Raw genomic sequence first — 21,730 nt, 5'->3', positions numbered from 1 at the left:
TCTGAGAAGGCCTCTCAGATTCAAATGTTTCCTCCTTTCTCTGGTACCCACGGCACCTCTCCCCACCCCACCCATCTTTCCACAGAAGCCACGTGTGATGGAGAATTCCACAGGAAAGGTGGCATCTGAGGTCCTCAAGAGGCAGCAGCCCAAGAAGCCGGGGAGAGTGGGTTTTAAGAGGCTTCTATGCAGGCGCCCGGAAGCAGGCATCTCGGACAGCAGGGAGCCGCAATGCAGACATAGCCTGGCCTGTTATCCCAATCAGCCGGGAGGTAAAAGGTTTCAGCTCCCTCTCCCTTCCTTTGCCTTTCTTTTCCCTTCCCTATAACATGTACAAGTTAGTCATCAAGGGCATGGAGACACTTCTTCGGAAATTTCTCTTAAAATATGCTGACCTCCCTGGTTCAGAGTCTCCTTGTTTCATGCCCAGATAGATAAAAATAATGAGTACTGAGGACCAGCACTCTGCTTAGCCCTTACAGACATTATCTCACTTGATTCTAAAAAAAAGCCCAAGAAGGAGCTATCGTTAGTATTTCCATTTTACTTGGGAAAATGGAGTTTTAAATGGTTCAGTAATTTGCTTAAGGTCACAGTTAGTAAGTGGTGCACACTGGATTTGAACCTGCTTTTTTGGGTGCTAGGGCCCTTGTTCATTCCTTCGGCCTCTCTTTGTTCTTGTTCTTTCTATAGATGATGAGCCAGAATGTTCTCTCCCAGACACCATTGCCCCCATGATGAGAAAACAGCTATTTTGAGTTGCTGCCTAGGCATTTTACAGTATGACAAGCCTGCTCACACCCAGAGTCTGGACACTGAGATAAGCACCCTAGCTTAGGATTCTTGCCACAAGTTCCCGCTTTGCTTTTCCCGGGGCACTCTTTAAAATAATCACTTAAAGTTGAGCCCATGAAAAGTTAGTAACCTCCGTCCCAACCACCTTGTAAGTAAGAGATGCTTGCTACTCGCTCTCTATCTCCTGCTTGCTTACGACCTGGGACAGAGGACTGACCTTCTCCTGGCTCATTTTGCCTCCCTCATTCTGGGATCTGTAAGTAACAAATATTGTGACTTGACTTCCTTCGTGTGAGTGTATTGAAACTGCACCTTCAATCAAAACAACCCCGGGGTTTTCACTTACCCAAAGTGGGAGCTCAGATGCTGAGGGAGCTACCTGCAGACCCCATGTGGGTGGCTTCTGCCTCCTCATTCAGCAGGTCATAATCTGCATATTCCTAATTTAACACATCAGCTACGGGCCCCCCAACACAGCCCCTTGGACAGTGGTACCCTGTTCAAGAATCTTTTCCAGCCTTTTGTATCTGAAATCCTCCATCTCTATTGACTCAGCCTGATTCCCCCTACCCAATCAAATCTGTACTCCTCTGCTCCACTCTCTCCTGCCTGGGAATGCTTTGATGCATAGGACCCCACCTGATCTGGCCCTTTGATTTCTTTTTTTTTTTTTTAATTTTTTATTTATTTTTTTCCCCAAAGCCCCAGTAGATAGTTGTATGTCATAGCTGCACATCCTTCTAGTTGCTGTATGTGGGACGCGGCCCCAGCATGGCTGGAGAAGCTGTGCGTCGGTGCACACCCGGGAGCCGAACCCAGGCCGCCAGCAGCAGAGCGCGTGCACTTAACCGCTAAGCCATGGGGCCGGCCCTCAACTCAACTCTTATAAAAGAAGCTATCTCTGAAACCCATTTGTTACTTTCTACAACACTGCCCTATTTCATTTTCTTCAGAGCATTTATAAACACCTGGAACTGTGTTATTTATTTTTCACACATTTTTATTGTCTGTCTATCCCAACTGGACTGTAAACTCCATGAGAACAAGTCTTTATCTGCAGGCTCACCTCTACGTCTCCTATAAACTTCACCAGGCCCATAGTAAATGTTGAACACCTATTTGTTGGTTGACTGATAACCAGAAAGCATCTTAGTGTCTTGCTCATTCTATCATCCCCCCTCAAATAGTTCCATCCTCCCAAACCTACATCCACCACGTCTTTCACAATGCAAACTAAGATCCCTTATGCTATGAAGCTCATCTTTATTAGTCCCTCCTAGTGATGTCTATTCAATATCCCTTTTCCAAAAATCTACAGAAATGCTCTCATTCCATGCTCGCCACTTTTCTTGCGTGTCACTTTTCTGATGCCATTCCATAAGTGCCACTATTTATTTTGTGCATTCTGTATCTTGTAGGTGCTCTTTCTCCAATAATCCAAGAAGATGAGACATATTATGTGGTTTAAAAGGAAAATATAGATATAGTCATCAAAGCAGCTTGTCTATGGCCTTGAATCCAAACTCCAAGAAGCCCTGTAGGCCTCGGTCCTTTATTCGAAAAACTAAAGTGACAGGATATTGGTTGATCTCAAATGCCCTATCATGCCCCATATTCTATTAAGTCTGTGATTCTCAGGCTTTGGTAGAGGATGTTCAGAAAATGCAAAAGGCCCAATGTCTTTAGTTCTACATCATAACCAGTGTCAATAACAGGTGACTCCAAATTCTAAGGGGTTACATTGAGTTAGCAAAATACTGGAGAGAAAGCTGTGCTTCCCTAACCTGCTTTCTTATATTACCAATAAATATTCAATGATTAAATGAACTCTCAGTATTTCCTGGAGAAAAAATTTAAGTACAGTCCACAGAGCTGAGAATGAGAGCTAAATTTGTAAACGGTTACACTAAGTTAGTATAGGCTCAGTAACAAGAGAAGAATCAATTTATAGGATTGATCAATGTATTTCTCAATTTGGCAAATTTCCTTATTAGATCATACACATTAATTAATGAAAGTCAGATCTGGTTTTCTCTCTATATTTGCCCAGAATTTACTTGGAATTTGCCTCAAACCTATGGTGTATTAGTTTTCTATACTGCGTAACAAATTACCACAAATTAAATGGTTTAAAATAAAACACGTCTTATTAGGCTAACGTGTTTCTCAAGGCCACTATTTTAATTTTGTATTTGATCTGTCATAAAATTGACATTTTCACATGGTTTTTAGTTGTTTTTAATTTCCTTTATCTAAATTGTCTTTCCTTGGTCTCCACTCACTTCTTTCTCATGAGATTTGAATGTTTTCTTATCAGTAGCTGTGAACTTCTATGTATTGAAGATGCGCTATGACTTGTTTGTCATATTTCCTTTTTCCCAGTTTTGGCTTGCCTTGACTTGCTGGGGCTCTGTCTCTTAACCTCTCCGAGAGCTTGGGGCCTTGCTGGACAGGCCTGGATGTCAAAGAGTCCATGCCCTCCTTATGGCCATTGCTATGCTCCCTACACTTGGGGGACAACCCCCTCCCTCCTTGTTAGCCTCTCCAGTGACATCTGATTTCCTGTGCTGCCACCTATTATCTGAGGTCACAGCTTCTGCACGTAGCAACAGCCTGCTGTGCCTAGTTTTCCTGGTTGCTGAGACTTTAATCTGCTTAGTTTTCATTTCACCCCTTCTCAGTTAACCTTCTCAAGGCGGAACAGATCTAAAACATAAAAAAGGGGGAGGGGCAGTGACACAACCTACCCCCAACCAAAAATCTACAGCCAATTCTATGATGAGCAGTAATTGGTGGCCACCATTCGTTATAGTTTGCTTTGAAAGATATGTTTAACATAATTGTTTATTAAATTTGGTTGTAATGTTATTTTTATTGTGTTAACTGAATTATTTTCAAGAAATTCCCCTTTTTAATGCTTTCAATATAAGCTTCACCAGACGAGCTGTTTGTTTCTTTGTTGGAAGCAGGAATGTCTCAGTACTTTGTTAATTTGCACATTACCTAAGAACTAGAAAAAAATCTCTCGTATTTTTAGAGAAAAACGAAAATTTTAGAGAAAAACTTCTAGAAAAAAAATGTAGGTGTTTATAGAACTATCACATGAACAGTGTAACTTCAATCCAATGAAGAGAGACTGTAAGGGGAAACATGTCTCAGAAGGGATGGAAGATTCTCAAAGCAAAGTCCAGACTTAACAGTTGTACAGAACCCCAGTGGAAGAAGGGAAGACATCCAAGAAAACAACATGACTGCATGGGCAGGTGGGGTGCTCTTCAATAGGCTTCATTTTTTGTTTGTTTTTTTAGTTTTTTAAATTTTTTTTAAATTGAGATATAATTTACATATGACATTATATTAGCTTCAGGCATACAACATAATGATTCGATATTTGCTTATACTGGGAAACGATCACCACAATAAGTCTAGTTAACATCCACCACCACACATAGTTACATACTTTTTTCTTGTGATGAGAACTTTTAAGATCTACCCTCTTATCAACTTTCAAATATACAATACAGTATTATTATTTTTTTATTGAGGTCCCATTGGTTTATAACATTTTATAAGTTCCAGGTATACATCATTATATTTTGACTTCTGTATAGACTGCATCATGTTCACCACCAAAAGTAGGCTTCAGTTTCTTAAAAATCATGTACTGAAGCTTGAAGTTACCAAGATCAAGTCCAAAGGAGTGACAGAAACCTCTAAGTGCAGTTGCAGAATGGCTGGAGCCCATGATGAAGTTAGATTTCTAAAATATGTGATTGGTAACACATACAGCTTCTAAATCTATGCCTAAAAAGAAGGATGAAAAAGCACCAGGCTTCAGTGAAAATCATGTGATATCAGCTGATAACAGAGAGAAGTCAAAATTATTCAACTCTTATTTTATTCAAATCTTCTACAGGGAGAATGGTTTTCAAACCGCAAATAATTTTTAAACAGTTGATGTAAATTTGAAGTTCCAAAATAATACACTCTTCTACTATCTCCTCTTCCTTGAAGGTACTAAAAAAAAAAGTTACTTTAAATTAGTTCAGTCCTTGAGCTCAGATTTACTATGTCCCAAAGTGCTAAAAAGCATTCAAATATGAACTTAGATTAATCAACTATATCTTTGGAATTTGTGAAGAATGGGAGAGGTTCCAAAACCTAGAGGAAAACCAGGCCAAATTTTAAAGGATTTTTGAATTTCAGACTAGTAAATATGACATTATTCTCTAGAAATTCTGCACTGGAATATCAAGTTGATAATTTGTCTGATTTTTTAAAAGCATATAGGATTCCACTGAAGCAACATGGATTTTTTTTTAAGAGCAAGTCATTTTTTCTAAAAAGTTAATAAGTTGATAAGATAATTCATTCATTTTATTAACAAATATTTATTGAGCCAAGAACTACATGTCAGAAACTCTTCAAGATAACTCTTCTAGGCAACCTAGCAGAACAAAACAGATGAATCTTTGCTTTAAAGAAGCATGCATTCCAGTGGTGAGGCAGGCAAAAACTAAATAGATGTATCATATGTTAATGACAATAAACGCTGTGGAGAAAAATAAAGCAGGATAAGGGGATAAAAAGTAAGAGGAATAATACTGAAAAACTGCATTTTGATATAAGCAAAACAGTCAACAGAAGCTGTGTAATATACTTTAGGACAAGACAGTGAAATGTGGATTAATGATATGATGCTGGTTGATTGATTCTTTAACTCTGACACCCAGTAGTTGACATAGACACAGACAGGTTGGTTGAGGAATATACCTCAGACTGTTTCTGGTTCAGTCCTGATCAACACTGGTATCTACAATTTACATGGAGATGTAGAATACACCTTATCAAATATGCAGTGCAACAAAGCTAGGAAGAACAATTGGACAAAACCAATAGAAAACCAAAGAAGAGCAAAATGATGTCATAAGGAGCTCTGAAAATCCACTCCTGCATAAAACAACAAGAACATTGACAAAAACAGTCAAAAGCAATTTTTTCAGAACTCTAGAAATTAACCAAAGCCTTGCAACAATTTGAGAAGTACATATTTGAGGAAAATGGCTGAATCTTGTTAATAATAGTGAGCTTTGTGGTACTTAAGCTTGCCCCATTCTGATCCAGCTCTCCCCAGTTATGCAGTAGCCGTGAAAACCAACAACTTCCCAGTCATAGTACCATGAAAACCAGCAGCCTAGTAGCCATTAGAATAAGCTGGGTCCAGCCCCGTGGCTTAGCAGTTAAGTGCATGTGGTCCGCTACTGGAGACCTGGGTTCGGATCCCGGGCGCACACCGATGCACCACTTCTCCGGCCATGCTGAGGCCATGTCCCACATACAGCAACTAGAAAGATGTGCAACTATGACATACAACTATCTACTGGGGCTTTGGGGAAAAAAAAGGAGGAGGATTGGCAATAGATGTTAGCTCAGAGCTGGTCTTCCTCAGCAAAAAGAGGAGGATTAGCAGGGATGTTAGCTCAGGGCTGATCTTCCTCACACACAAAAAAAGAGTAAGCTGAATAATTTTGGAGAACCTCAAAAGTCCCATCCCCAAAGAAATGTCACTATTTTACCTCTCTGGTAGTTCACTAGAAACCTCCACTCACAGGGCTGACCTTTATTTCACCTGGTTCAGAGTTCACTCAGTGTGAACAGCCTTTTCCTGGGGGCGTTTATCAAAACAATCAGCAACAACTGTTTAACATCACAGCTACCCAAGGCTGCAATGAGAGTTGGGGAAAACAAGAACCTGACCAAAAAAATTGAAAGGAAAGGCTGGAAAATGGATGTTCATAGGGGGCTTTGTAAAGCTCTGATGTATTCTTGGGAATCTATAAGGCAATGCACATATGCAGGGGTGGCATATGCCCAGGAAAACGTAAGGAGGCCCTAATCTCTCACTTCCGGCTGAACTTGAGGCTCTGCAAAACCAGGAAATGAAGGCTAAAGTATAATTGTAAATTGCCTGCCAGAGCATTAAAGATGCATTCCTAACACACACACAGAGCCTCTTGGCAAAGGCAGGAAGACTTATTGTTGCAAGGCATATAAGAAAATCTCTCTCCAATCACCAGTTGACCACTAAGCTAACCAAGCAGAAACTTCAGTGACTATACACAATGAAGAATAAAGACTTTACATAATTAGTTCAGGAAAGCCACTTAAAAAACAGGCAATAACAGCTACAACAACAAACAGAAAAGACAGCAAAGCATGTTGAGGGGTGGAATCTGAAATCCAGAGTTGCCACAATATATTGTTTAAAATGTCAAGTTGAAATTAAAGTAAAAATTACAAGATGCAAAGAAACAGAAAAGTACATCCCATACTTAAGCAAAAAAAGTAGTCAATGGAAATTGTGTCAGAGAAACTCCATATTTTGGACTTTCTAGACAAAGACTAAAATCAGCTAGCATGAATATGTTCAAAGAACTAAAGGAAACTATGTTTAAACAACTAAAGGAAAATATGAGAATAGTGTATCACCAAATAAAGAATGTCAATAAAAAAATAGAAATTACTTTAAAGAATCAAATAGAAATTTTGGAATTGAAAAATACAATAGCACATTTTTTTAAAAATTCACTGGAGGGACTCAAGAGCAGATTTGAGTTGGCAGAATAAAGAAATAGTGAACTTCACAAAAGGTCAATTGAGGTTACCAGTCTGAGGAACAGAAACAAAACAAAGCAGAACAAAACAGAAACAAAAATGAATGAAGAAAAATGAACAGAAACTCAGAGACTTGTGGGACATCACCAATCGCACCAAAATATGCACAATGGGAGTCCAAGAAGGAAAGGCGGGAAACAGCAGAAAAAAATATTTGAAGAAATAATGGCTGAGGGCCGGCCCCGTGGCTTAGTGGTTAGGTGCACACACTCCGCTGCTGGCGGCCCGGGTTCAGATCCCGGGAGTGCACCAACGCACCACTTCTCCGGCCATGCTGAGGCCACGTCCCACATACAGCAACTAGAAGGATGTGCAGCTATGACATACAACTATCTACTGGGGCTTTGGGGGGAAAAAAAAAAGGAGGAGGATTGGCAATAGATGTTAGCTCAGAGCCAGTCAAAAAGAGGAGGATTAGCATGGATGTTAGCTCAGGGCTGATCTTCCTCACAAAAAAAAAAAGAAAAGAAGAGAAATAATGGCTGAAAACTTCCCAAATTTGATTTTTTTTAAAAAAACACATTTATCTACCCATCCAAAAAGCTCCTGGAACTGCAAGTAGGATAAATGTAAAGAGATCTACACCTAGACACATCACAATACAACTGTTGAGGGGCCAGGCCGGTGGCACAGTGATTAAGTTCATGCGCTCTGCTTCAGTGTCTCTGGGTTCACAGGTTTGAATCCTGGGCGTGGACCTAGGCACTGCCTATCAAGCCATGCTGTAGCAGGTGTCCCACATACAAAGTAGAGGAAGATGGACACAGATGTTAGCCCAGGGCCAATCTTCCTCAGCAAAAAGGGTGAGGATTGGCAATGGTTGTTAGCTCAGGGCTGATCTTCCTCAAAAATCAAAAAATAAAGTAGAAATTAAGACATTTCTAGATAAATAAAAGTTGAGAGAATCATTGCTAGCAGGCATGCCCCACAAAAAATACTGAATGGGGTCCTTCAGGCTAAAATGAAAGGACACTACACAGTAATTGAATCCACATGAAAAAATGAAAAGCACTGATAAAGATAACTACATAAATAAATATAAAAGACAGTGTAAATGTAATTTTGGTTTGTAACTTTTTTCTTCTCCTATCTGATTTAAATGATAGCCACATAAAGGAATAATTATAAAACTATGTTGAGGGGCTTATAGTATATTGGATGTAATTTGTATGATAATGGTACCACAAAGGAGAGATATATAGGAGCAAAATTTTGGAATACTATTGAAAATTAAGTTGGTATTAATCCAAACTAGTTGGTTATAAATTAAGATGCTAATTGTAATCCCCAAGGCAATCACTAAGAAAATAACTTAATGTGTGTGTGTGTACATATATATATATAAAATGACAAGAGAACTAAAATAGTGTACTAGAAAATGTCTGACACAAAATAAGGCAATAATGGAGGAATAGAGGAACAAAAACAACATGAGACATGTAGACAACAAAAAAAAAATTGAAAATGGAAATCTTACCTTATCAGTAATTCTATTAAATGGAAATGGATTAAACACTCCAGTCAAAAGTCAGATATTGGCAGATTGGGTTTAAAAAAATGATCAAACTATGCCATCTACAAAACACTTGAGATTCAAAGACAAAAACAAATTGAAAGTAAAAAAGTTGAAAAAGATATATCACGCAAACAATACCAAAAGAAAGATGGAGTGGCTATACTAATATCAGACAAAATAGACATTAAGAAAAAAATTATTACTAGAACCAAGGAAAGACATTTTATGATGATAAAAGAGTCAATCCATCAAGAAGACATAATTATAATCAGATATGCACTTAACAACAGAGCTCCAAAATACCCATAGCAAAATCTGGCAGAATTGAAGGAAGAAATAAATAATTCAACAGTAATAGTTGAAGGCTTCACTGCCCTACTTTTTAACAATGGATAGAACTAGACAGAAGATCAATGAAAAAACTGAAGACTTGAATAACACTGTAAATCAACTAGACCTAACACATATCTATAAAACATTCAACCCAACAACAGAGAATATACATTCTTCTCAAGAGCACATGGAATATCCTCCAAGACAGACCACATGTTAGGCCATAAAGCATGTCCTAATAAATTTAAAAGGATTTAAGTCATAAAAAGTACATTCTTCAACTACATGAAACTAGAAATCACTAACAGAAAGAAATTTGGGAAATTCACTAATACATGAAAATTAAACAACACACTCCTAAACAACCAATCGGTAAAAAAACTGAACTCACAAAGGAAAATAGAGAATATTTTGAGATGATTGAAAATGAAAACACAAGATACCAAAACTTAAGAAGTATTGCATAAGTGGTGCTTAGAGGGAAATGTATAGCTGTAAACATCTATATTTTTAAAAAAGAAAGATCTCGAATCAATAACCTAATCTTTCACCTGAAGACACTGGAAAGAAAAGAGAAAACTAAAACCAAACCTAGCAGAAGGTGGAAAATAATAAAGATTAAAGCAGAAATAAATTAAGTAGAAAATAGAAAAATAATAGAGAAAATCAATGAAACCAAAGGCTGGCTCCTTGAAAGGATGAATAAAAATTGACAAGCCTTTAGGTAGACTCACCAAGAAAAAAAGAAAAAAGTCTTAAATTACTAAAATCAGGAATGAAAGTCGTGACATTACTACTGACCTTACAGAAATAAAAAGAATTATAAGAGAATATTATGAACAACTATATGCCAACAAATTAGATAAAATAAATGAAATGGAAAAAGGCCTAGAAAGACATAACTACCAAAACTGTCTCAAGAAGAAATAGAAAATTTGAATACAGTCATGCACTGCATAACAACGTTTCAGTCAATGACAGACCGCATGTATGACAGTGGTCCCATAAGATTAGTACCATGTAGCTTAGGTGTACAGTAGGCTATACCATCTAGGTTTGTGTAAGTACCATAGGAGAGGAAGAAATTTTCCTCTACTCCTCTAGGTTCTTTTGGCTGATGTAAGAATCAAATTGACATGAGACAGATTAACAAGAGAAAAACAAACAAAAGTTTAAGAACATGTATACGTGGGAGAAACCCATGAAAACCGAGTAACTCATCAAAATGGCCAAAGCCCTCACCTTAAACACCATCCTCAGCTAAAGACAAAAGACTTTGGGGGTGGGGAGAGTCAAGGACTTCAAAGGGAAGGAAGGCAATTCACAGGTAGGTGAAAAGGAGTGAATGTTTGGAAACAAGTGTTTGGCCACAGAAACAGAAGAACACAGGGTTGGCCCCGTGGCTTAGCGGTTGAGTTCACGCTCTCCGCTGCCGGCAGCCCGGGTTCGGATCCCGGGCACGCACTGACGCGCCGCTTCTCCGGCCATGCTGAGGCCGCGTCCCACATACAGCAACTAGAGGGATGTGCAGCTATGACCTACAACTATCTGCTGGGGCTTTGGGGGAAAAAATAAATAAATAAAATTATTAAAAATTTTTAATTTTTTAAATTAAAATTTAATTTTAATTAAATTTTAAAGAGGGGAGCCCAACAAACAGGCTTTTCCAGGTTCCTCCCTGTCTACCACCTAGTTCATGTTGTGCTAAGGTGATAGCTTGTTTCCTGAGACAGGTTTTTTTATGTGAATTCTTTTAGACAGTTAAGGGGGAGGTAGCAAGAAAAACTTTCTGAGTCTTTTGTTTCTTAAAAGTAATCAGCCTCAAATAATCCTCATGTTAAAGAGAAACATTTTGGGGGGGGGCAAATTTTGTTCCCCTTCAGGATGCTCTGGTGTTCACATAATGACAAAATCACCTAACAATGCATTTCTCAGTATGTATCCCTATCGTTAAGCAAAGTATGACTGTAGATGTATAATAAGTAAAGAGATTGAATTAGCAATAAAAAACTTCCCACAAAAAAACTTGTCACAAAGGCTCAGGTGACATCATTGGCAAATTCTATCAAGAAGAATTAACACCGGTCCTTCAAAAACTCTTCAAAAAAATAAAAAAAGAGATAACACTTCCCAACTTATTCTATGAGGCCAATAGTACCTTGAAATCAAAATCAGACAAAGATATCACAAGAAAAGTACACATCCCTTACAAATATAGAGGCAAAAATACTAGCAAACATAATCCAGCAACATATAAATAGGATCATATACTATGACCATGTGGAATTTATCCCAGGAATGCAAAGTTGGTACAACATATGAAAATCAAACAAGGTAATACATTCTAATTGTAGAATGAAGGGGAAAAAAATATATGATAATCTCAATAGACAAACAGCCTTGAAAAAGAAGAATAAATATGAAGGGCCACACTTCGTGATTGATTTTAAATCTTACTACAAAGCTACAGTAATCAAGACATTGTGGTACTGGCACAAAGACAGACATATAGACCAATGGAACAGAACTGGGAGTACAGAAATAAATCCTTACACTAGTCAATAGGTGTTTTAAAATAGTACCAATTCAATTCAACAGAAAAACAATAGTCTTTTCAACAAAGGATATGGGACAACTGGATAGTCACATGGAAAAGAATGAAGCTGTTGCCTTACCTCACACCATATATAAAAATTAATTCAAAATTGATCAATGACCTAAATGTAAGAGACAAAACTATAAAACTCTTAGAAGAAAACATAGGACTAAATCTTTGTGATCTTGTATTGGGCAATGGTTTCTTAGATGTGACACCAAAACACATTCAACAAAAGAAAAACTAGACCAAGTAGACTTCATCAAAATTATAACTTATGTGCTTCAAAGGATACCATCAATAAAGTGAAAGACCACCCATGGAATGGGAGAAAATATTTGCAAATCATATGTCAGATGAGAAACTTGTATAAAGAATATATAAAGAACTCTTATGATCAACAGTAGAAAGACAAACAACCCAATTTAAAAATGGGCAAAAGACGTAAATAGACATTTCCCGTAAGAAGATAAGCATATAGCCAATAAGCACATGAAAAGATGTTCAACATCATTAGTCATTAGGGAAATACAAATCAAAATGACAGTGAGATGTCACTTCACATCTATTAGAATGGCTGAAATAAAAAAGACAGACAATAATAAGGGTTGTTGAGGATGTGCAGAAATTGGAATCCTCATAGATTGCTGATGGGATTGTAAAATGGGGATCCACTTTGGAAAACAATTTGGCAGTTCATCAAAATGTTAAACATAGAGTTACCACATGACCTAGCAATTCCACTCCTAGGTATTTACCCAAGAAAGTTGAAAACATATATCCACACAAAAAAGTTTACATAAATGTTCATAGCAGCATTTTTCATAATAGCTAAAAAATGGAAACAGTCCAAATGTCCATTAAATGATGAATGGATAAACAAAATGTGGAATACCTATACAATGGAATATTATTCTGCCATAAAAATAAACAAATTACTGATATATACTACAACATGGATGAACCTTAAAACACTATGTTAAGTGAAAGAAGCCAGACATAAAAGGCTACAAATTGTTTGATTTCATTTAAAATGTGTGATTCATATAAAATGTCTAGAATAGGCAAATCCATCAGGACAGAAAGTAGATGAAGTTGTTTCCAAGGGCTGAGGGGAAGGAATATGATTGTGGTAATGACTGCACAACTTTGTGAATATACTAAAAATCACAGAATTGTACACATTAGAGGACTGAATTTTATTGTGTGTAAATTAAATATCAATAAAGCTGTTATTTAAAATGAAATGGCAAGGCTTATATTTCAGTTTAAAAACTACTTGTACAAGTACAGATGAGGGCTATTTGTTTTAGCGGAAGTTCATGTAAGGAAATTCTGTGAGTCAACCGCTTGACACTTCTGAAAGCAAGATGTTTCCCCTCATTTTGTTGCATTGGCACTTTCTGTATTTTCTCTCTGGAGTATTCTTCAAACCTACTCACACTCCATGTTCCTGACTAGCTCCTGCTTGTCCTTCAGAGCTCATCCTACATGACCCTTCTTCCTGAAAGCCTTCCCTGACCTCATTCCCATTCTCTATTTAATCCATACTGGGAACTTCCTTCTGGAGTTCCAGAGCAATTTCTGTTCACCTTGGTCACAGCCCCTGGCACCCTATGTTACAATTGCCCCTCCACACATACCCCTGTCTAAGAGTCCTTTCCAGACAGAGATTACCTTATTCATTCTGTATCCTCCATACCTAGCACTTGGACTGACAGAAAACATGCTCAGTAAATGGTTTTCAATGACATATTGAGCCAACAGTGCTATTGAAACAACAAATAAGAGAGTTACAATACACAAAAAACTGACTGCATTAAAAATACTAAGTGAAGGGGCCGGCCCCGTGGCTTAGCGGTTAAGTGCTCGTGCTCCGATACTGGCGGCCCTGGTTCGGATCCCGGGTGCTCATCAACACACCACTTGTCTGGCCATGCTGAGGCGGCGTCCCACATACAGCAACTAGAAGGATGTGCAACTATGACATACAACTCTCTACTGGGGTTTTGGGGAGAAAAAGGGAAAAAAAGGAGGAGGATTGGCAATAGATGTTAGCTCAGGGCCAGTCTGCCTCAGCAAAAAGAGGAGGATTGGCATGGATGTTAGCTCAGGACTGATCTTCCTCACTAAAAAAAACACACTAAGTGTAGAAATCATTTGCTGAACTGTGCATTGACCAAACCAGATAGATTCCCACAAAAACAGAAGAATAACGGCAAATGATGGAAGGCTCAGGGAATCACATAGAAGGTAGAAGACCTGGATTCTATCTCACAGAAGGAAAAGATAAACAACTGGGCAAGTTGAGCCTGATGAGAGAAGCAAAAACTACTTACAGGCATGACGGCCATCTTATTTGGCCATATATTTGAAAAAGCGGCCTAAATAGAAAACAGTAGACTGATTCCAGGTTTTGAGATTAGCGGAGTGGCGACAAGGAGCGGAGACAACCAGCAATAGAATTAATGAGACAAAGGTAATCTGAAAGCAGATTTCAGTCCAGTAAATCAATTTTTTTTAAATCAAAGTGATCTTCTTTGTGATTTCCCTGTCATTACACACACACAATTACTGGCAATAATAATAGCTAAATAGTACTTAGTCCGGTTCCAGGCACTGCATCACATCCTTTACATGCATTATATCATTTAGTAATATTTTGTGCAATCCTAGTAATATATAGTAAGGACCAGAAATCGTCCTTACTATACTTTCTTTAAATAGATATTTGACAGTGTCCATTTTAATGTATTCTAAAGAAGAAATCCCCCTAAAAACAGTAATTTCATTTTAAAATGGTTGAATATGTATAATGGTTGAATATGTAAAAAATATTAATGTTTTTCTACTATATTATTTTCTTCTTTTATCCATAATAACTTTGTTATTGTTATTACTCCTGAGTTGAATGTTTTGATTATTTTTTAATCTTTCATTTTCTAAAAAAGAGATAAATGCATTTTAAAACTACAAAATTTCCTCTGAGTATTGCTTTAGCTGTATCTCTTTTGGTGTGATAACTAGCCTTCTTATAATTTATTTCTAAATAGCTTTGATTTTAAACCCAAGAATTTAGAAGGATATTTTAAACTTTCCAAGTGGAGAGATTTATATGTGTGGAGAGAGATATGTTTATCATTTTTGTTAATTTTTATTTTCATTGCATTGCACACAGAGAATGCAGCTTGTATGATTCCATTCATTTTGGAATTTGTTGATGTTATCTCTGTGGCTCAACGTATGTTCTAATTTTGTGGGTGTTTTTCAAAATAATATATCTTGTCTCTGTTGAATACCAAGTTTTACACATATCCATTAGCTATATATATGTTATTCAAATGCCATTATTACATTATTACTTTTTTTTTGTATATTTAATCTTATTTTTGTGTATCTTTATCAGTTTCTCCTTGCATTCTTATTGGTTTTATTTTGCATATTTTGAAGTTGTTGTAAGGTGCTGAGGTTAACAACTTCTTGGTGGACTGTACTTTCAATCAATATGAACCTGTCTCCTTTTTGTTTTTTTATTGTTTTTTGCATTATTTTTTGGGTGTGTGAGGAAGGTTAGTCCTGAGTTAATATCTGTTGCCAATCCTCCTCTTTTTTGCAGAGGAAGATTGGCCCTGGGCTAACATCCATGCCCATCTTCCTCTACTTTACATGGGACGTGGCCACAGCATGGCTTAATGAGCGATGCGTAGGTCCACACCTGGAATGCAAAACTGTGAACCCCGGGACACGGAAGCAGAGTGCGCAGACTTAACCAATACACCACCAGGCTGGCCCCTGTTTATTTTATTTTTATTTTATTGAAGCCACATTGGCTTATAAGATTATGTAAATTTCAAGTGCTCATCATATTTTGGCTTCTATATAGACTGCATCATGTTCACCACCAAAAGTCTAGTTTTTATCTATCACCATATGTATGTTGCCCTTTACTCCTTTCACCCTCCCCCTACCCTCTTCCCCTCTAGTAACCACCAATCTGTTCTCTGTATCTATGTGCTTATTTGTTTGTTTATCTTCCACATATGAATGAATGAAATACAGTATTTGTCTTTCTCTTCCTGACATTTTATTTAACATAATGTCCTCAAGGTCCATCCACGTTGTCTCAAATGGCACGATTTCATCTTTTTTATGGCTGACTGGTATTCCATTGCTTGTATATACTAAATCTTCTTTATCCATTCATCTATTGATGGGCACTCAGGTTGCTTCCAAGTCTAGGCTATTGTGGATAATGCTACAATGATCCAGCTATTCCACTTCTGGGTATTTTTCCAAAGAACATGAAAACACTAAAAACATTACCGATGTAAAAAAAAAAAAAAAAAAAAAAGATATATGCACCCCTATGTTCCTTTTTCCTTTTAATATTTTTTGCCTTAAATTTCATCTTATCTTATATTAATACTCTAATACTAGATTATTTAAATTTAACTTTAAAATTTTGAATAGTGTTATATTTACATATTCCAACCTTGAAAAGAACCAAAAGCATATGTAGAGAAGTTGGCTTTTCGCTCTAGTTTTCCTCAGCCACAGAATTTCCCTCTGCAAACACATGTTAGTGTATGAATGTGTATCTGGATTTGGGAATGGACAGGGATGGCAGGCTCACATGCTTAAGCTGCCATCTTGATTCAGTCTCTAAATATTATTCCAATGTGTAAATGCAGCTAGAATTGCATCAGTCTAGAATGGCAAATTCTCACCTTAGACCCAAAGACAATTTCTTGTGATCTATCCACCTTGGGGCTTGCGGTCTAGGGAAGCCCTTCCATGTTGCAGGACCTAGAGTTTTTCTAGCTTGTTCGTGGGGAGGAGAGAGAGGAAGGGATAGTGAGTGTGGATGTGTTGACATAGGCTTGAGCCTTGACTTAGCTCATCTTGAAGAAGTTTTCCAGTTTTTTTCTCTTGAAATGCCCCCACATGAGAGACTTTCTGACATTTCAAGACTATGGGACTCTATCAATTAATCAATCAATCAACCAACAGTTTTGACTGACAGTTATTGTCTTAATGTGGATAATCATTATAGACACAAGCCAGTTCCTACCCTCGGGGAGCTCAAAATTTAGATGGGGCTAAAAATATCCATGAAACAAGTAATAATATGAAAAACATAAAACCAGGTGTATCCTCAGGATGATCCTGTTGGTCTTAGAAAAGTGCTATGGGGATAGTTTACAGAACTGTTAGATGATAGATGGATGGATAGATAGATAGATAGATAGATAGATAGATAGATAGATAGATAGATAGATATGGTAGACAGATATAACTATATACTTGTACATAATTATATATATAATATATATTATATAGTGTTATTGAGCATATGTGCGTGTGTATATATATATATATATATTTCATGGAACTCTAATATATATCTTTAAATGGAGAATTACTTCCTGCTGGCTGTTCCTTGCACATAGCATTTGCAAAACAGCCCCTCGATGTTAATGGGAATCACATCCAAAGCATGATTTATATTAACCCATATTAACCCCCCATGTACAGTTGCTAAGGAGAATTAACTCTTCTCTTTTTCATGTATCACTTTCTTAATTTTTCCCCCATTCATAATCTTGTTTTGTCTTTTCTTTCTCTCTATCTCCCTCTCTCTTTCCTTTCTTTCTCCACTGTCCTTCTCCCACTAGGTTTGATGAAGTATTCCCAACATGCACTCTGAAGAAATCCTCCTCTGTGGCCCTCCCTCCTGAGAAATTAGGTGGCTATGTCAATGCCTCTGATGCCTATTTTTACACTTGTGTTTGTCCGGAGTCTGACGTGGTTTATCACAGTCTCTCCAAAGGCCCATTGTTCAACACTTCAAGAAGAATGTTGTTATATTGACTGTTAGTGCGTCAGCCCGGCTCTCTCTGGAGGAGCTCTTGGATGAAATTAGATAATTTCCATTAGGAGACCATGCATTATTAGTCCCCAGTGCCAAACTGGAGAATGAGCCAAGATGACTATTTCTGGCCAGGCTCACCTCAGGAAGGAAACTTCTGGGCTTTAATGGGATTTTGCTATTGTTGGTTGCCTTCTGTTTGACACCAGGCCAGCCCAGGGTTGGATATTGTTTAGAAAGCTGCATGAAATATAATAGAACCCCAGCCATTTGCTGAGGCACATTCCTGCACAATGTTTATTTTGAAGAAGGGAAAAAAATATATTGTCCTTGGCAGACAACAATAAAAAAAACAAGCAGTAACTTGAATCTCTGACCATATGCTTCTTGTTGTCAGTTGTGTTTAAAAACTCCCTGCTGGTATCAGATAATTTCACACTGAAGTGATAAATCTCTGGTAATATTTATAAGCATCTTCATTACAGAACCAGGAAGATATTTAAAGTCATCAAGGCCTTCAAGGCTGAGGCTTTTTGGAATGGGTGGGTGATGAGGAGGGGATGGGGACTGAAAGAATATTCCAGGCTAACACTGGTCCCCGTCTAGGTCCAAATATCAAGTCCACAAAAATCTCTCTGCCCTGTTGTCTAGTCAAAACCTTTCTCACTCAGCTGTAGGAGCTGAGATTTTGTGAGCTGGTTGTGTTCTGAGCAGAGTTAATCATAGAAGCAGTGGAGGGTGGTAGGAATAAACTCCTCTTCAGTCTTGAGGACATTGTAAAGATCAGCCTTTGATCAGAATGGTGGGGTTTTCTGTTTGGTTTTGGTTTTTGTTTTTGTTCAGTAAAAGCTGGCTCACCATCAGAGTTGACTTTGGAGCAAAAGTTGTCTCTATTTTGGCAGTACTATTGCATGAACTGTCAAAGGATATTGAAATGTTGGACATTTTTAAATGAGATTGAAATCCCTAAATTGCTTTCTTACAAATTTTCTTAGTGTCACAGGCTTGGCCTTCTTCTGTTGTCGAATCTTTTTTGGGCTAAGTGTGTGTGCATGACAATGGTAAAAGAACAAAACAAAATAAAACCAAAAAAAAGAAAAACCCAAGGTGGGGTCTCAATAGACAACCCTTGAAAAAGCAATCAAAATCCACTTATAAAAGTTCCTTGGTTGAATTAAAATACAGTTTCCCAAGACTGTTTAAAGATAAAATCTTCAAGTCTAGAAGCTGATTCCATCAACTGACATTTAGCTGTCCTCAGACACGTTGCTTCCTTTCGATTATTTGGCGTTAGCCTTGGCCTTTTCCTCTTTAGCTCTTTCAATAAATAATATGAACAACTAAGTCTTGACTGTCAACAACAATGGGGGTGAGGGGAAGCAGAGATAATTAAAAGATAATCACCAAAGCTAATCACCAAATCAACTTTAGACATAAATGTCACCCTTTTCCCATGAAATCTTTCATCAGAAATGCTGACTCATGGCCAAAACTGACTGATGGGGGGTAGATGAGCCCTGCACGAGAGGAAAGAATTCCAAAGTACATGCAGCTCATAGACAGACTCTGCTCTGGCCCTGCCTAGAGAATGGGGACCTGTTTTAACCCAAAGGAGGCCAACTCACCCACAGCTCCAGGAATGAGTTCCATGTGGCAGGTAGAATTCTAAGATGATCCCCAAATTCCACTCCCCAGATGTAGATGTCCTGTATAATCTCCTCCCCTTGAATGTGGACAGGACCTGTAAATAAGGTGGGAATTCACTCTTGTGATTAGGGTACATTATATAGCAAAAATGAAGAGATTTTGCAGATGTAATTGAGATCTCAAATCAGTTAGCTTTGAGTTAATCAAAAGGGAGATTACTTTGAGTGTATCTGACTTAATCAAGTGAAAGCCCTTAAAAGGGGGACTGAGTCCTTCCTCAGAAAAGAGACATCCTCCTATTGGCTTTGAAGAAGCAAATAACCATGTTGTGAACTGCCTATGGAGAGGGGCATGTCTTAGAGCGGAGGGGACCCACAACTGCAGGGAACCGAAATCTGCCAACAATCTGCAAGAGCTTGGAAGTGGAGCCTGAGCTCCAGATGAGAATGCAGCAGGCCAACACTTTGATTGCAGCCTTGTGAGACCCTGAGCAGAGGACCCAGCTAAGCTATGTCCAAACTCCTGACACACAGAACTTGACCAGTTCTGAAGTGCTAGAAGCTCTACCTGAAGTCTGCTATTGCTGCAGGTCTACAGGTGGCAGTTCCTCTATGGGGACATACCTATAGTGGGCTGGAGACTTTTCAGGGTCCATGCCTGAGATCTCCTAATTGCCTTGAGCTGGACATGACTGCCTTCATGGAGTTCCTGAGGCCCTGAGGGACCATTGGCCTTTTTTTTTCTTGAGGCAGCACTGTGGATGAGGGAAAAATGGCGTATTTTGAGACCACACCTGCCTGGGTTTGAATGCCCCTTTTGATATTTACTAGCCATGTAACTTGGTCAAGTCATTTAATTTCTTTGAGTCTCAGATTTGTAAAACAGGGATAGTAATATAATTTCCAGAGTTATCACAAGAAGTAAATGAATTATCCATATGAAACACCTGGCCCAGAGACTGGACTATAGCATGTACTAAATATCTTAATTTTCTTCAAGATTTAGCTTAAGTTCTGTTGGGCTGCCAGCCTCGATTCTGCCTCTGCTCCTTGATGGTAGGTTACTTAACTTCTCTCTGTTTCCATATTATCACGAGTAAAGTGAAAATAGCATTAGTACTTATTGTATATGGTTATTGTAAGGATTAAATAAAAGTAAAGCACTTATCACCTGCATGGCACATAGTAATGTGAGTTTGTGTTATTATCATTCCCCTCCCAATTCCCAAAATGGAATGCATCACTTCCTTCTCCATGGTCTCATGAACTTTGATTGGATCTCTAAGATAGCACTTCTCATATTTTCAAATATTTGTTTTGTAGGAAATTACATGCATTTCTTTCTCTCCCATTCCACCTTTTGCTTTTTGAGGGCAGGAGCCATGATTAATTCATTTCTGCAATTCACCCAAATCCTTGTCCATTGCCTTCCACATAGTGGATGATCAAGAGTTGTTGTCTTGACTGAATTTTCAATTGAATTGAACTGAGCCAAATCAGCTAGGAGCTAATTACGGAACCCAAGAAACAGTAGTGACCTTGTAGAATCTTTGGATCCTTCCTTCTAGGTAGATCAAGTCAGTCAAGATAACGTGTCTCTAGCCTTGGTTGAAAAATTTCTGTGTAAGGAGTTGCCCATACCATTCATTCATCCATCAACCAATCAAGCATTTATTTTCTGGGAACACGTGTATCTAGTAGATGCTGTGGTGGTGCGAACCAAGAGGCAGAAGATACATTCCTGCCCTCAGGAAGCTTCACGCTATGGCAGGGAACATACCCCACTAGACCAGGGACCCTTTTTCGCTCTGCTATCCCTCTCTGCTGCTGAAGTTCTGCTCGCACCCTCTCCTCTGAACTCAGAAGAGACTCCCAAGAACAGCTGCTTGCCATCCTCAGCCACATGACCCTCACATATTTAAGGCCCATTACTGAATCACCCCTCAGCCCTTGCCTCACTTAAGCCCTGCCTCTAAAGCAGGGATATTGATGACGACCCGCCTGGTAGGGCGACTGTGAGAAATAACTCATTAAAATGGCTGCACGGTGCAATGAAAAGGCCAGAGGATGAGGCCAAGCAGCTTTCCCCAGCACTCCATTCATTTTCAAGGGAAAACAATTCTGGATCAGATCTATAAAAAGAACGCTGAAGATAAAGTGGGCCTCTCTCCCCACCACGAGCTATTTGTTTTTGGTGAGGACCCAGGCACTTTTTCAGCCTTTATCATAGCACATTTCTCATCTGCTCTTTTATTCATGCTGGGTCATTTTCATTGTCTCCTGCTCAGAAATGTTTGATA

At 38.3% G+C, this 21,730-nt stretch overlaps 1 protein-coding gene across 1 annotated transcript in view; it reads right to left on the bottom strand.

Moving 5' to 3' along the window:
* Positions 1-4,692: 4,692 nt before the first annotated feature.
* The window catches only part of MTARC1 (mitochondrial amidoxime reducing component 1), a 71,496-nt gene continuing 54,458 nt past the window's right edge, over positions 4,693-21,730 (bottom strand). Inside the window, exons 7-8 of the mRNA XM_087424370.1 lie at positions 19,410-19,525; positions 4,693-4,812 (exon numbers count right to left, since the gene is read on the bottom strand). Coding sequence (XP_087280496.1) covers positions 19,450-19,525 — 76 coding nt within the window. The 3' untranslated portion in view covers positions 4,693-4,812; positions 19,410-19,449. The remainder of the gene's footprint in view (positions 4,813-19,409; positions 19,526-21,730) is intronic.

This window comes from Ceratotherium simum, chromosome 36, assembly GCF_057802395.1.
Source record: "Ceratotherium simum simum isolate JZ-2026a chromosome 36, ASM5780239v1, whole genome shotgun sequence".
Taxonomy (NCBI): Eukaryota; Metazoa; Chordata; class Mammalia; order Perissodactyla; family Rhinocerotidae; genus Ceratotherium; species Ceratotherium simum.
The sequence above is the reverse complement of the archived record's forward strand: the minus strand, read 5'-3'. Positions and strand labels throughout refer to the sequence as shown.